Source organism: Pteropus vampyrus, unplaced genomic scaffold (genome assembly GCF_000151845.1).
Source record: "Pteropus vampyrus isolate Shadow unplaced genomic scaffold, Pvam_2.0 Scaffold31, whole genome shotgun sequence".
NCBI lineage: Eukaryota > Metazoa > Chordata > Mammalia > Chiroptera > Pteropodidae > Pteropus > Pteropus vampyrus.
Genome location: NW_011888812.1, coordinates 9,617,845 through 9,633,424, shown reverse-complemented (window position 1 = coordinate 9,633,424; position 15,580 = coordinate 9,617,845). Strand labels below are relative to the sequence as shown.

Here is a 15,580-nt window from a genome sequence, read left to right as displayed (position 1 = left end):
CATTGATGAACACCCAGGTTGCCTCTCTATCTTGGCTATTATAAATAATGCTGCAATGAACATATGGATGCACATGTCCCTTTGAAGTAATGCTTTGGGTTTCTTTGGATAAATACGCAAAAGTGGGATTACTGGGTCTTTCTTTGTCTCTTATTATAACCTTTGTTTTAAAGTCATTTTGTCTAGTATAAATATTGCTACCTCAGCTTTTTTTTTTTTAAATTTTCATTTTCATGAAATATCTTTTTCCATACCTTTACTTTCAGTCTGTGCCAGACGAAAATATTTTAACATAGAGTACCCAATTTGGTGAAATGGCAAATGATGACAGTTTGTTTACTATTTGTTCAAAGCTGACATCATCTTAGAATGAATTTCTAGAGAACAATCTAGAGATAATTTAATGACGTTGTATATGATTTTTGGAGATACTCCTCTCAGGAAATTTTAAGATGGCAGAATTGACATTCTACTTGTAGTTCATCCTCACAAGATGTGAACAAATCCTGGTAAGACTTTCTTGAAAGACTTATGACCTACTGAATTACTAAAAATCACACAGAGTTCTTAAATGTTATTTTGTTTCATATTTTAATTTAAGCATACCAAATTTTATGAGAATTAGTTATGAAAAAATTTAATGTTTATTGTTTTAAAATCTGATTTACATTTTTAAATTATATTTGTTGACTCAAAAGGGATCTAATATTTTTTCTAAAGTTAATCCCAAACATTCTTAATATTCACATTAACTCTCTCTTTCCGTATATATTTAACTGGATTTAAGCATACCAGTAATAGATTTTATATTCATCTTTAATTATTATATATTTTGCTTTTGCAGTAATAAACATTTATATGTTTATTGATAATATTTTAAAATATAATGTATGTAAGATTTTTTTATTCCAGTTACATTTAGAGTACTTTTCTATTTTTGAAAAAAATTTAGGTATTAATAGTAAATCCAAGTGACATGCCTTGTTTGTAAATCTCATGTTGTTATTCTGATTGGATATGTGGTAACCTACATGATTACTGATCTTGACAAGTTCAAGGGATGCTAGAAATGACAAAAGTAGGCTCTGGCTGTCATGCTGGGGCATTTCCAGTTAGAGAAGGAAGTTAGGGCTGAGATCGGGCTGCAAAGTGTGTTATGAAACTACCTGGGATTGCTGTGGTAGAAGTATATTTCTGTTCTTTATGGACAGGGAGATGGTTAAGAAAGTAGCAATGTACACATAGTTGATGTCGAATAAATGTTTAAATAATAATGGCCTGTGATGGGCATCTCATCTTTTGTGAGAAATTGCTTTTTTGATGATTCTTAGGCAGATTCGATGGAAGCCATATTTAAACTTTAAAAGTATTTACACGGAACAGAAGAGTATAATAAAGCAAAGGTTAGCAAATATTTTCTGTGTAGGGCCAGGTAAAGTGTTTTATACTTTGTAAGTCATTTATAGTCTCTGTCACAACTACTCTGCTCTGCTGCTATATAGACAAAGCAGCCATAGATATTATAAACAAATGGGTGTGGCTGTGTCCCAGTAAAACTTCATTTACAAAAACAGGTGGATGGTCAGATTTGCCGGTGGGCTGTAGTTTTCCGACCCTTCGCGTAAAATATATTCTCAAGAAAAATTGCTGTATTCTTGCAATAGAAAGTAAAATTGCTGTATTCTTGCAATAGAAAGTAACCTAAGTTTAGTAACACAATGTCAGTTTAAAGTCGCTAGGAATTTGGATGGTCTAGTTAAGTTGTCCAGGGTGTTCAGTCCTGTCTCTGGTCATGTAAAATGCAGCTTGACTTCTTATAGATAGAAAAGTTGGTTTATTTATTTCCTCTAGAGGTGGAGACTTAGTGTGGTTACCAGTTTTTCAATTTCAGTGTCATGGAAGAAAACCTTTTTCAGCTTTAAAAAGACAACTTTAGTATAGCAACCAACTTTCTGGGTAACCAAATCAAAAAGGCAAACCAAAGGTTTTTTTCATTGAACAGTGTGGCTAGCCTTTAGTGTACATTAGTAAAAATGTATATGTATAAAACCTTGTTTTTCAGTTTCACTGAGCTCTTGGAATGTGTGTTATTACTATTTTGTAGATTAAGACCAGGCTATACAAGAGTTTCTACTGTCACATGTGAAGTATAGTTACATATGCCTTGTGTATTCGGAGGTCACATAATTGGAAACCTCAGCTACCTAGAATATAGCTTAGCACCTAAAGTAAGGCTTCCGACCAACCAGAATAAATGTTAGAAACCACTTATGAAAAATTATACATTTTATTCAAGGGAGGTTTCTTAGATTATTACTACCTATTTGCTCATCTTAGAATTAGTTCACTGAGCGTATCACACAGCAGATCAGAATCAGCAAATTTGAGTTGGGGTCCGGGGCTGTTAGAGGGAGGCATAATATTAGTAGCAAGATTTGCTAGCTGGCTGATTGACATTAAGATGTGGACTGAAGAACTAAAATGCAAACACAAGAATTCTTTAAAATAGCAGTTTGGGGCCTTTATTATAAGGACCTTATTATTGTATTGTTTGTAGAATAGTATGTTGATGTAATCTTGGCTCTAGGTATCAATAAAAGCTGACTTTTTATTGAAGAAGGCAGATAAGTATATAATATATTTTAAAAAGATTTTATTTTATGACTAGAAAATTTAAAACCACCTTGTTACCCAAAGAGAGGGATAGGTTGTCACTTATATGGAAAACACACTTGGGGAGCAGCTTATTCCCAGATACTTTTAGGAATCAGCCTTCTGATATTTATTCATCCTTCAGATTCTTCTGTCCCTTGTTATTGTTACCTTTGGGAAGTGATGCTTTTAGAAGTTGGGTGAGATCAAACAACATCCGCTTTTCTTTGTTTTTCTTTTATTTGAATCTGTTTTCCTTAGTAAAAGGTCTTTCTCATTTAGTATTCTGGTAGCACTCTCCTTCCCAGAAGAGCCCAGGTAGGTAGAGTTTCACTTCATTGTTCTTTTACTTCCTTATTCTCAAATACTGAGCATCACTGCTCCACTGAGTTCATCCTCCCCCACCGCCACCTCCCGCCCCACCCACAGAGAAGACAGTGGCAAAGTCACTCTGATATTAAGCTCTTTCTGTGGTAAGAACCAAACCAATAGACTTGTGAAATCTGCACTTTGCTGTATACAGACAGGCCTGTTTTGTATGGGAGCAGCCTCTTTCTGGGCCTCATCTGGGACTCCAGACAGTGACAACTTGGCTTTTGGAGCATCTAACATGTTTAAATTGCCTTGTGAAAACCCCCCATGTCTAGATTTTCTAAAAAGCAGGAGCTTTTTATTTCAAGTATAAAGTGGTTGTTTGGCTTTTTTTATATTAAGAGGAGTGTCTCATCAACCTTTTATATAGATCACAGAAAGCTTTGGTCTGTTCTGATTGTGGCATTGCTCTTTTTTCTTTTTCTTTTTTTTTTTTTTTTTTTGCGTGTGGACGTAAAACTTTAGATTTTTTTTTTGCGTGTGGACGTAAAACTTTAGATTTTTGCGTGTGGACGTAAAACTTTAGATTTTGGGGACCAAACCTGATTAGCCATAGTGAGTTAATATGTCAGACTGATGGCTCTTTTTCTCTCTTTATTGCCAGAAATTGGTTGCTCAAATGAAACAGGATCCACAGGTAAAATACTTTTATTCATGTAATTTTTAAATTAAAATAAAGTGACCATAAAATACTAAAATATAGACCAATACTTAAGTTTTTAAAACTATCTCATCTCTAGCAGCAATTATATTAGCATATCAGTCATCATGATTTAAGGGTTTATAAAAATTCAGTCATCTGTTATAATAAAGCTATCATTTTATCTTTGTTACTGTTATTTGCTTTTATGTTAATTGCTTTGAATACTTCAGGGAAAAAAATTGAGAGTTAATACTCTTCATATAGCTTAAATTTCATTTCCATAAGCCCACTTATTCAAAATCAGAGTTTGTGAGGCTTTCTATAGTCTCAAAATTATTGAATATGGCCCAGAACCATTCTTGTTTTTTTTTTTTTTTGTAGTTTATAGTACAAATATAGTACAGAACATTTAAATACTTAATCTCACTACGTTCAGGATAAAAATTTTAAAATAATTTTTCAAAAGCATTTAAAAATTTTTTATCTTTGAAAAATCCCTTAGAGTGTAAAAAAGTACTTTATATAATAATCCACCAAATGTTACTTTTTCTTTGAATTCTCAGAGGAGTTTTTGATTTAGGCATTTTATTCTCTATCTCTGAAGAGAAATCTTCCTAAAAAGTTATCTCGTCTTTGATGATTATATTTATTGTTCAGGCAGTGTCTCTTGTAGCCATTAGACAGTGGGTCATAAGTATGGAGAGTATTTATCAGACTCTGTCAGGATTTCTCCCTTGCATTTGTTTACTTATAAACTGTTCACAGAACACCTAAACCCACTGATTTGTACTCATATATGTATATATATATTTAGCTTGTTAAACATATAATACATGTCTCATTGTAAATTTAAGTAAAATAAATTCTTGGAATTGAGGAATGCTACTGAAGAGATTGACTTTATAAGTAGGAATAATATTTTTTTTTACAAATTTAGCACCCAGTGGCCTATTGTGCTTTAACACAATCCGTTAATTCGGAGAGCTGGCATTGATTGCCCACAGTTAATTCCCACCTGGCATTCCAACTTCTTTGAGAAGCTTCTCAGTTTTTATTTTTAAAATATATTATTTGAATTAGATTTAGGAAACCAAAAGGTGGTAGACCTAAGATTAATACATTCTTTTCTATTTAATATGGTAACCTGTGTTATCAGCAACTGAAATATTAGAAAACTTTAGTATCTCTGATAAGCTGTTGGTCATGTAACAGAGCAGTCTTAATGTGAAAAATCTGAGGGCGCAGTAAATTGTTAGACAATCTAGTGGGTGATTTCATCTGAAAGGCCTTATATCAAATACACTTATAAAAAAGACCACATGGAGTAAACATGGGAAGGAAGATGTGTGCCCCAACCCTGCCAGAAGACCAGGTGGGGCAAATTGGAAGAGTGGCATGTGAAATGATGTAGAAAAAGTGGTATCTCACTGGGGTGGTGCTCAGTCAGCTAGTAGGCTATTCTGCTATACTGAGCATTTGAAAACTTTAATTTTGGATTTTTTTCCCACTTGAATAAAACGCAAGCATACTCAGTGTATCTCATCTTAAATAGTATTCTTTTTTGATTCCTAGAATTTGAGAACTGAGAAAATACCCTGGTAGTCAGTGTGTTAATTTGAATGATGTAGTGTTGAGGCAGTTGCAGCACTGACAGCTTTTCAAATCTAGGCTAAAATAACAAATGTACTCTACTAAATAAGGGATAGGGCAAGTAGAGAAAAACCTCTTTATTGATAACTCCGTTAAGCATGCAGTATATGCATATTTATGACTTCCATTTTCTTGGTTTTGTCTTAGTGGAGCTTTAGGTTTTCTGTGAACTGATATTGTCTATAAAGAATAACAGTATTTTTAGTAGAAAGGAGTACTATTACAATTCTAGATGCTAAAATATAAAAGTTCTTATAATTTAAGACAATTGCAAAAGAGCTGCCCTTGCTCTAGTGTTAGGAGCCTACTTTTAGGATATAGGCATTAGGTAGTTATAATATGACTACAGTTTAATGCATGGCAAATTTGATTGGCTAAATGCTTAAAGTTGCTTCATTTGTAATACAGTATGCATAAAGTCTTCTTGCTACTATTCTGTTAACAAATGAAATATCTTTCTCACAGATATTTTTTCTTTCCAATCAGAATGCTGATTTAAAGAAACAGCTTCATGAACTCCAAGCCAAAATCACAGCTTTGAGTGAGAAACAGGTAGGGGAAAAAGGGGGGGCATATTTTTAACATTGTGTTCTAAAGATATGTCTGCTTGAGGCTTCTAGGAGAACTGCTATTTTTCCTCATGTGTGAAAATAAGTGTGGGCAGTCAGACTCAGTTTTAATTTTATTTGAGCTCTGTTTATCTATTTTTATTTTTGGTTGAAATCAGTCCCTAGAGTATCCCATGGGTACATGTTACTGACAAATACCTAAAGGCAGTGTGGCAAGCTGCTGTTAATTGTGTTAATTAAACTTAATAGTTTACCCATAGCGGAAAGAGGTAAAGAAAGTTAGTGGGAATATGTGATAGAGACTCTTGTAGCTGCTGGATGTGCCTTGTTACCTGTTTTAAAGGCTTGAGATGACATTTAACTTATGTGGAGAGAATGGTTGTAAATAGATTGCTCTGAATGTAGGTCTCTCATTTTGATTATTGTTACACCTTTAAGTTAATCTTTATTAGATATTGACCTACTACTATGAAAAAACTTTGGTTGAACCTTGTTAGATTTATTTTATATAGGGCAAAAGAAGAGCATCTTGCTTTTTTTCAAAGACATCTGGCAATTTTGAAATTTTTTGTAAAATGACCTCCACCAATTCAGGCAGCTCCTGCCACCAGGTGGAGTGTGACAGTTGATAGAGCTATAAGTAAATGTCTATGGTAATCTGACAAATCATTTGTTTTCTTGTTTCTTCCACCACTTTTCCTCTGGTTAAAAGGAGTGATTTTCTCTCTTGGAATAGGTAACCTGTGAACCAAAATGATTAGCTGATTTTGTGAACCAAAATGAATTTGTGAACCAAAATGATTAGCTGATTTGCAATTGATAGTTAATGCTGGTGATATCTCATTGAAGATTTTCAACTAAATAGTTCTCAGTAATTGATTTCTATGTTGCTTTTTAAACTTTTGTTTAGTGAAATACTATCAATGAGAGTAATTTGTTCCTGGAGATTTTTTATTGTTTTTTATATTGTGTTTTCATTTAACTAAGGGGATAAATCAATTTTGAGAATTATATGGAATAGGTATGAGTTGTTAATGTTTCCGAATAGAGTCTTTTTCCAAGCTGAGTGAACAACTACTTTTTTTCTCCCTCTTCGTGTTCTTATGCTTCTACATTCCCCCATCTTGTCTTCTCCAGAGACAGGAGGTGTTTTAGATTAGGGACTTGCCAAATTAAACTCCTCCTTGGGAGGAGGTGGCATGGTGGAGAACAGTTTTTAAGGAAAAATATAAACAGAGTTTTTGTACTTGGCTCTGATAGTGATTCAGTTCTCTGAAGTCAAAATGTGTGTTAGTGAAAGTGGTCTAGCTTTAGAATTCTGTTACCGCTGAGCCTCCTTGTAGTTTCAGGGTTAGTTTGACAAGATGCCAATGGATGAGTCACTTTTGCTGAAAAATTCACGTGTTCTAGCAGAGAAAGAAGGTGAGAACTGATCAGTGGAGTAGGGGGTAGGAGATGCTGTCACAAAGTTAAGACAACCTAAGGCTACATTTGAGGAAAAAGGGGTAATTAAAAGCAATTTACAATTCTTTGAAATTTTTGTTTGTGAGCACTGATGTAAAGCTTTGGTTTGTTTCTGTAACTTTTTATTCTTTAATTTGTTCCTACTAGGGACCTCACTTAATAAAAAATTACAACATTATATATTCAGTAAGACATTTCATCAAGTGGCAAACTCTGTCATCTGAACTAAGGTTGAATTTTATAAACTAGAATTTTTAAAATGGGTTTAATATCAATAAAGAGAACTAGAGTCGAGAACTGAAAGGCAGTCTTGCTATTTAAAAAATATTTACTTAACTGTTAAAACAACCTTTCCAATAGAACAGAAAATGCATCATTTTTAGGAAGGATGGTACTTGAAGGAAACACAGCTATAAAGTTCAAAAACTGGTCCTACCTCAGACTTATTTCCAACCTGAAACATTGATATTTTGTTTAAAATAGTATCATTTTAGAACAAACTCCTAATGCTAAATAACCAACTTTTTGTTTTTTTATATACAAGATCCATTTAACTTCAGTACAAACTTAATGATTTTCCTTCTAATTTAATAACTAAAATCTGAATTGCCTTATTCACATGACTGATATTTTAATTTAACATTAATTTTTTGGTTATAAGAAAAATTTTAAATAGAGTAGTTCAAAGGATGCCATATTCTAGAATTAATGATTAACCCTTTGTCATTGTTTTTTTTCTTTTCATTCATGCATTTTTCTATATTCATTTGAAAACTTTATACAATAGATGCATACATTCTCTTTGCTTTATTAAAAAAATATTGCAGATAGTCATTCTTACATTAAGCACTTATTAGTTCTTATTTGTTACCAATAACTCAGTCTTTGATACTTATTCAATTTTTTCCTCAAGACTAATTATGAAATGGTACACTCTGGGAAAATAAGGTCTTTAGTTAGCATCCTTCACGGCTAAAATTCAGTAAATTTCATTGAATTCTTTATTAGAAGGTTCCAGTGCTTTCAAACTATAACTTGAGGTTTCTGAATAAAAATTTTCCATGGCAGATTTTGAAGTCATGTCTTCGATCCACAGGGTCAGGTTGACAGTTCTTAACTCAGAAAATCCCAAGATTTAACTGGCTAAAGAAATTATATGTTATGTGGCCATTAAAAATTAAGATTTCAAAAATGTTTTAATGACATAGGAATGTGCTCATGATAAATTAAGTGAAAAAGCACATACAACTTAATATGCATTACAATCCCATTGAGTATGTTGTAGGTATATATGTATATAGGTATGTAAATATGTATAAAAACAGTGTTGGTATAAAATGTTGGAAGGTGATGAATTTATATAGATAGTTTATTTTTTCTTTATACTCATGTATATTTGCAAAGTTCTCCACAATAAATGTTTCCTTTTTATAATCAGAAATAGACAAGAAACATTATTTAAAAAAAATTTTAACACCAAACTCTAGTCTGTTTCAGGGATAGTTAGCATTTAAAAATATAACGATATTCACCTCGTGGTTTATGAACCACTCTAATTAGAGAATCCAACTAAACTGTTTTAAATAATAACTGAAGTGTGGAAGCAATGATTAATTTCTTTAACATGGTTCATTCTCCTTCTGCACCCTTCCCTCCTTATTTTTGATATGCGTATGTGGTCTGTTGCTTGTCAAAGTAGAGATTCTGATATTGGAGCCAGCATACTTGGTTGCTTTCATGCTCTGCGTTCATTCTATTCATTGTAGAAGCAACCTTAACATCCCGAAGTTTGTGGCTTGTCCTTGTGGTGAGTCAGGCTTAGTAGTTGCATCTTTGATCTCCTCTGCCTTGAACTGTTTGCCACCCCACCACCCTTCACCTGGCCAGGCACCAGGTTGCAGCCGAAATGTTACTTTCTCAGAGGGCCTATCCCTGAAACCCCTGCCTTCTCAAAATCAGCTGTTTCTATTATAACCTCTCATTGAACTTTTCATTTTTCCTTCATAGCTGTGCTGTTTAGGATTAGGTTCAGCTCTGAATGACTAAAAACTCAAAATGAAAATGGCTTAAGCAAGGTAGAATTTTATTTCTCATGTAAAAGCTCTTGAGGTGGATGAGGACTGGTGATAGTGGTTCCACGGTATTAGGGAACCCAGGCTCCTCCGGTTTTGTTGCCCTGCCATTCTCAGCATGAAGCTTCCACATCATAGTCCAAAATAGCTGCTCCATCTGGTCAGAAGGGGAAAAAGCATCAAAGAGCAAGCCCTTCGTTTTTAAGGATGTGTACTGGAGGTTGTGTGCACCACTTCCAACTAGATCCCATTGGTCAGAACGTGGTCAACTAGAAGCAAGGACGTCTGAGAAGTGTAGTCTGTTCCAGGTGGCCATGGGCAGGTAAAACCCAGGGACTCTGGTGCTGAGAAAGAAGGAGGAGTAAATATTGGGGATAATTAGTAGTTTGTGCTACAATAACTTCTTATAATTTATAATTATATATATGTGATTTTTTTTTAAAAAAAATCTCTCTTCCTCCCTAAACTGTTAGCTTTAGGAAGTCAGGGAACATGTTTGTCTTATTTACTTTTTTAAGTATAGTTCTTAGTATGATCTTAAGCACAGAAAAGCATTTGTATTTCTTAAATTAATTAATTTACCCAGCTGATATTTTCTCTCTGCTTGTAGAAAAAAATTTTAAAAACAGTGTATCTTGTGTTTATGCTTTTTAAATTTAAAGTATTATGAACATCTTACATTTTCGAGTGTGCTTTGAAAACATGATTTTTAATAGCTTCATATAATTAATGGTCTGGCTAGATCATAATTTATTTAACTGTTTCTCTGTTAGTTGATGATAGATGTTTCCAGTTTTTTACTATTATAAATATTATAAACATCCTTGTTATGTGAATGTTTCTTTCAGATTGCCTTAGGATAAATTGTTGAGTGTGAGATAACTGTATTAGTCAAGTATTTCCATAACAGTTCTGTATAACAAACCAGTGTTTTGTTGAGTGGCTTATAACATCGTTTATTTTCACACATAGATCACCTGGAGTTCTGCTCTATCTAGGCTTGGCTTGGTTAGGCACATCTACTTCAGCTTGTGGGTTGGCTGGCCTGCCTTTAGGCTGCAGGTTGGGTTAGATCCACTCTAAATGTGTTCATTCTGAGGCCTAGCAAGAAGGGGCAGCAGCTAGCTGGGGCATACTCATTTCATGGTTTATAACCGGAATGCAGGAAACAGGCCAAACTGCCAAAACACATTTTAAGCCTCTGCTGGCATCAAGTCTGTTAACATCTCATTAGCCAAAACAAATCATGTGGCCAAGCCTTACAAAATTACATGACAAAAGTGTAGATGTATACTTTTAATACATAAAGATTATGAAGAATTGAGAATAAGAATCCATTGACCACCCTTGGTCAAAGGGTATAAAAAATGTTTACTGTATTTTTTTTTAAAGACTTTTACTGTTTATTTCCAAATAACCTCCAGAAAAGTCTATATCAGATTAATAGCATATATGAGAGTACCAATTTTTTCCCAGGAGATACACTGTGAGAGGAAAAGAGCATTTTACTAATTGTAAGATGGATTAGTATGTATTTGATGCTTTTTTGGAGGTGTATTTTTTTCATGCCATTTGTCCATGGTACAAATATTCCATAGTATTCCATAGAATTACTTTTTGGTTTTAGGTGTTTTTCTTTTACCCTTTCTCCTATTTTTCTTATTCCTTTTTAGAGTGATAAACCTCTTCATAGTCTTTGGCCTGTGCCATTGGTTCTTTTTTCTGACTCTGTGTTTAAAAATTATAGTCTCTATTCCTTACATACTGTGTAACCTAATATAAGATGAAATACTTTTCTGGGTTTAATAAATAGTTGTCATTTATGGAACCATTCTCATTTTAAATTTGAACATATTTTAGTAAAATGGATTCTGAAGCCTTTGGGTGAGAAGTTTCTGTTCCTGCCATAACTAATTATGTTTCTGATGCATAGAACAACATAATTTAAGCAAAGTAGGTGACTTGAACAATGGACTGGTTATAGGGGACACTGGTGGTTTCGATTCTGTTCCTGACTCTGTAATAGACTCGTTGATAGATTTTGAATTATTACTTTAATATGTCTGTTTCCTTATTTATGGAATGTTTGGGTAATACCTTTTAGAAGTTAATGAACATATATTTATTGAGTGCACTGAATATTTTTGGAGGTAAGTTCTATTTAAATGGGAATTGTTGGCTTTAGTCATGGTGGCTAACTTCATCTCATATGTAACACCTTCATCTTATATGTAAAGTACTACTTTTTTAAGGAGCTTATTAGAACATTTCACATTTAACTCAGTTGTGAGTACATCATTGTATCACATAAACTGGGATGTGGTCTATTTGTGACTTAGCCATGATTATAGAATTAATCAGTGTCAGATTGAAGACTAGAACCCAGATCAGTGTACTCTTCATTCAGTTTTATTTAGTAAATTATATTCTTAAATTACTCTATAGACTTTTATCTATCAAATATTTTTGAAATAGGACATTAGGTGCAATAATTACATTGTCTTTAGGCTTCATTGCCTTGGAGTCAAGCAAGTAAATTAGTTCTTGTAGTCTAATAATGGTAACTCGATACATGTCATAGAATGTTAACCCTCTTTCATTCACAACCAGACTAGTGTGATTGGCACTTCACATTAGAATTTAGAATTGTTATTTTCTTAAAATTTTTTGAATTGTGTTGGTAATCTGACCTCATCTTTATCCAAAGCTTTAGAGATTCCCTAGGATTTGATCTAGTTCATCCCTCCTGTGCAATACTTATGTGAAAGCATTGGCCCAGTTGTTTTTCATGGAATATTTGATTTAAAAAAAAAAAAATCCAGATTGATATCTCCCAGAGTATTATTCACATCTAAAACTCCCAACTGAAGTCAAGATAGGCAAAAGTAACAGTTGGAAGCTGTCTATAAACATCTGTCATAAAAACTTCTGAAAACACAACTTTTCTTAACTCTGATTTCTGTTTGTTCTAAATCTGAGTTCATCAGCTGAGACAGTGTTTCCAAGTTATCTGAATACTACCCCGGAGCCTCATCTGCTGCTAATAGCTCATAAGATTATATATAATTCTTTTAAAATTTCTAGTATCCCTTTTTCATGATTTCCCTTTCCTCTTTTACTTGCTTAATTACCTTCTTTAGTTATAGCCATTAGTTCTAAAGAGAAATTGGTTAGTTCTCCGAAGATGGAAAGACTAGTATGATTTTCTAGAGTAGGGATTGGCAAACAGTGGCCTGTACCTGGGCCAAATCTGGTCTCCCAACTGTTTTTGTAAATAAAGTTATTGAAATACAACCACATCTTTTCTTTATATATTGCTTATGGTTACTTTTATGCTACCAACAGCAGAATTAAGTGGTCGTGGCAAAGACCTGGCCGTGTATAGAAAAAGTTTGCCAACTCTTATGCTAAAGAAATTTACCAGAAAGGCACTTGACCAGAGATTACTAGACACAGTAAAACAGTCTAGGGCATAAAAGAGTACCACACTGAATGCAGGGTATACAGTTGACCTTTGAACAATGCAGGAGTTAAGGGTGTTGACCCCAATACAGTCAAAACTCTGCATATAATTTTTGACTCCTCAAAAACTTTACTAAGAGCCTACTATTGGCTGGAAGCTTTATTGATAATATAAAATACTTCATTAACTCATATTTTGTGTGTTGTATGTATTATATACTCTATTCTTAAAATAAAGTAAGCTAAAGAAAAATTATTATTAAGAACATCCTAAGAGGTGAAGACATTACCACAGTCAAGGTAATGAATATTTCTATCACCTCTAAAGTTTTTTTGTGCCCTTGGTAGTCTTTCTTTTACTAACCCCTTGCCCATTCCCTTCCCAGACAAACATTGGTCTGCTTTTTGTCACTATAGATTAAATTTACATATTGTAGAATTTTTATAAATGGACTTATATACTCTTTGGTGGATTGATTCTAGTTTTTGGCTATTAGAAATAAAGCTACTACAAATGTTCATATATGAATCTTTATGTGGAGATGTGCTTTCATTTCTCTTAGGTAAATATTCAGGTAATATGGTAGGTTTGTTTTTAACTTTTTAAAGAATGGTTCCAAAGTGGTTGTACCATTTTCCATTTCCACTATCAGTGTATGAGAGTTCTAGTTGCTGTACATTCTTAGCCCTTCATTCTTAAATATGGACATAACAGCCAAGAATCCCAGCTATTTAAGGGAAGCTGCTTCCTTGAAAGGCAAAATGTACCAAGAGAGTTGGAAGGGACAAATCAGAATAACTATAACTTTAGATCCTTAGGATCGGAAAGAGAAGATATTACATCTGTGAAACAAGAACAGGATGCTAGGAATAAAGGAACAATTAGGAAACAAAAAATTCTTGATAATAAAAAAATACAAGGTTTAGAAGATGAAATTGGAACAATCTTTCAATAAATAGAAGAGACAAAGGGATAGACAGTAGAAGAGAAAAATTAAAGAGGATCAATCCAGAAGGTCTAATGCTTGACCAATAGAAATTCTAAGATAGAACAGAAAATGGAGAAGGGAATATTATCTAGTAACTAACATAAGTTTCTCAGAACTGAAGAGTATACATTCCAGATTAATAGAATTTACCAAGTGCCTAAAACTATGAATGAAAAAAGACTCATACTCCCATACCAAGGCACATCATTGTGAAACTGCTGAACAGCAGGAATAGAAGATCCTGAAAGCTTCCTCAGAGGGGAAAAATAAAGTTGTGAGCTAGAATTAGGAAACAGATGGCATCAGATTTCTCAGCAGCAACACAGGAAGCTAGAATTCAGTAGAATGGTGCTTTTGAAATTTTGAAAAACAGTAATTTCCAGTGTAGAATTCTATACCCAACACAACTCTCAATCAAGTCTTAAGGGCAAATAGAGACATTGTGGACATGCAGAGTCACAAAACTTACCTACCCTGTGCTCTTTTTGAGGAAGCTACTGGAGGATATTCTCTATCAAAACAAGAAAATAAACCAATAAAGATGAAGACACGGATCAAGAAAACAGGGAATCCAAAATAAAAGAGAGATGAAGAAAATTCCCTGTTTGATGAAGGAAAAACCTAGATGACTCTTGTATAATAGATTTAGAAAACAACCAGTTTAGTTCGGACAGGAGGGTGGAGCTCTCTAGGAAAGATGTTGCCAAGAAAAAAAGATGGGTTGATAGATCATATGATGTGTTTTGAGCTGTTATTTAGAGCCATTTTATAGATTCTTTGGAGACTATGGAGAATTAATGATGAAAATATAGAAAACCAAGCAAATTACAAAGCATGGCATTTTTGTTCCAGGAATAACAAAACATACAAGAAAATAAGTATAATTGTAATATACTTATTGTCTTACCAGTTAATGTTATTTACATGATTCTAATAATACAAACCTTATTAAATATGGATTTAACTAAAAGTTGTGATATGACTGTAATGGTGGTGGGGGTGAGATGAGGGAAGGTGATATAAGAACTAAATTTCCATTATTCGTAGTAGGAATTCAATACATAATGATTAAAGTAAAAAATCAAGAAATCACAGTGAATATGTATTTTAAAATAAGAAGATAAACACCCAAAGAAATCTGTAAGATTGAAAGTGGTTTCCTGAAGGAACATAGGACTAGAGAGTTAGAGAGGGTTAACGCAAGGGACTGCTGGTTTTGTCATCGGCCAGGTGGTAGTATTTTTTAAAGCTATGTGTGTGCATATACATATATATATATATTACTTCAATTAAAAATCAAAATAGAACTAAGTGGGAAACTAAATAGGAAAAGGAAAATCTGGACTTATCATCAGATAGAATGTTTAGTCTTTGTGGAATTACCCTGGCCTCTTGAGTCCGGTCACCTGCTGACTAAGTCTTTGGCCTCCCATCCATCCCCAGACTGTACTGGGGACTCTGCTTGGGACTCTTTAACTCTTCTTTTTTATTTTTCTTAGTACAAGCCACATGATTACTTCATCTCAAGTTTGGTTAAGACATTCCCTAGGAGTCTGCAGGAGAGATGAATGTGCCCTTTTTGTTTGGTTGCTTTTCTCTTCTGAGTGGAGAATAGATTTAAACTCTAATAATAATAATAGTAAAACATAATAAAAGCATATTACTACTCATGAGTTTAGCCCAATAGGATATAATGTCCCTTCTTCA

At 33.5% G+C, this 15,580-nt stretch overlaps 1 protein-coding gene across 12 annotated transcripts in view; it reads left to right on the top strand.

Moving 5' to 3' along the window:
- Positions 1-15,580, top strand: part of PHF21A (PHD finger protein 21A) — a 154,294-nt gene that overhangs the window by 35,218 nt on the left and 103,496 nt on the right. For 6 of the 12 annotated variants that reach the window (XM_011356897.2, XM_023528716.1, XM_011356899.2 and 3 more), the window contains 2 exons: positions 3,629-3,661; positions 5,804-5,869. The exons of 1 other annotated variant lie outside the window; for it this stretch is intronic. In XM_011356897.2, the coding sequence (XP_011355199.1) occupies positions 3,629-3,661; positions 5,804-5,869 (99 nt within the window). Of the gene's footprint in view, positions 1-3,628; positions 3,662-5,782; positions 5,870-15,580 lie in introns of all 12 variants that reach the window. 5 more of the 12 variants (XM_023528719.1, XM_023528714.1, XM_023528715.1 and 2 more) reach the window with 1 other exon arrangement.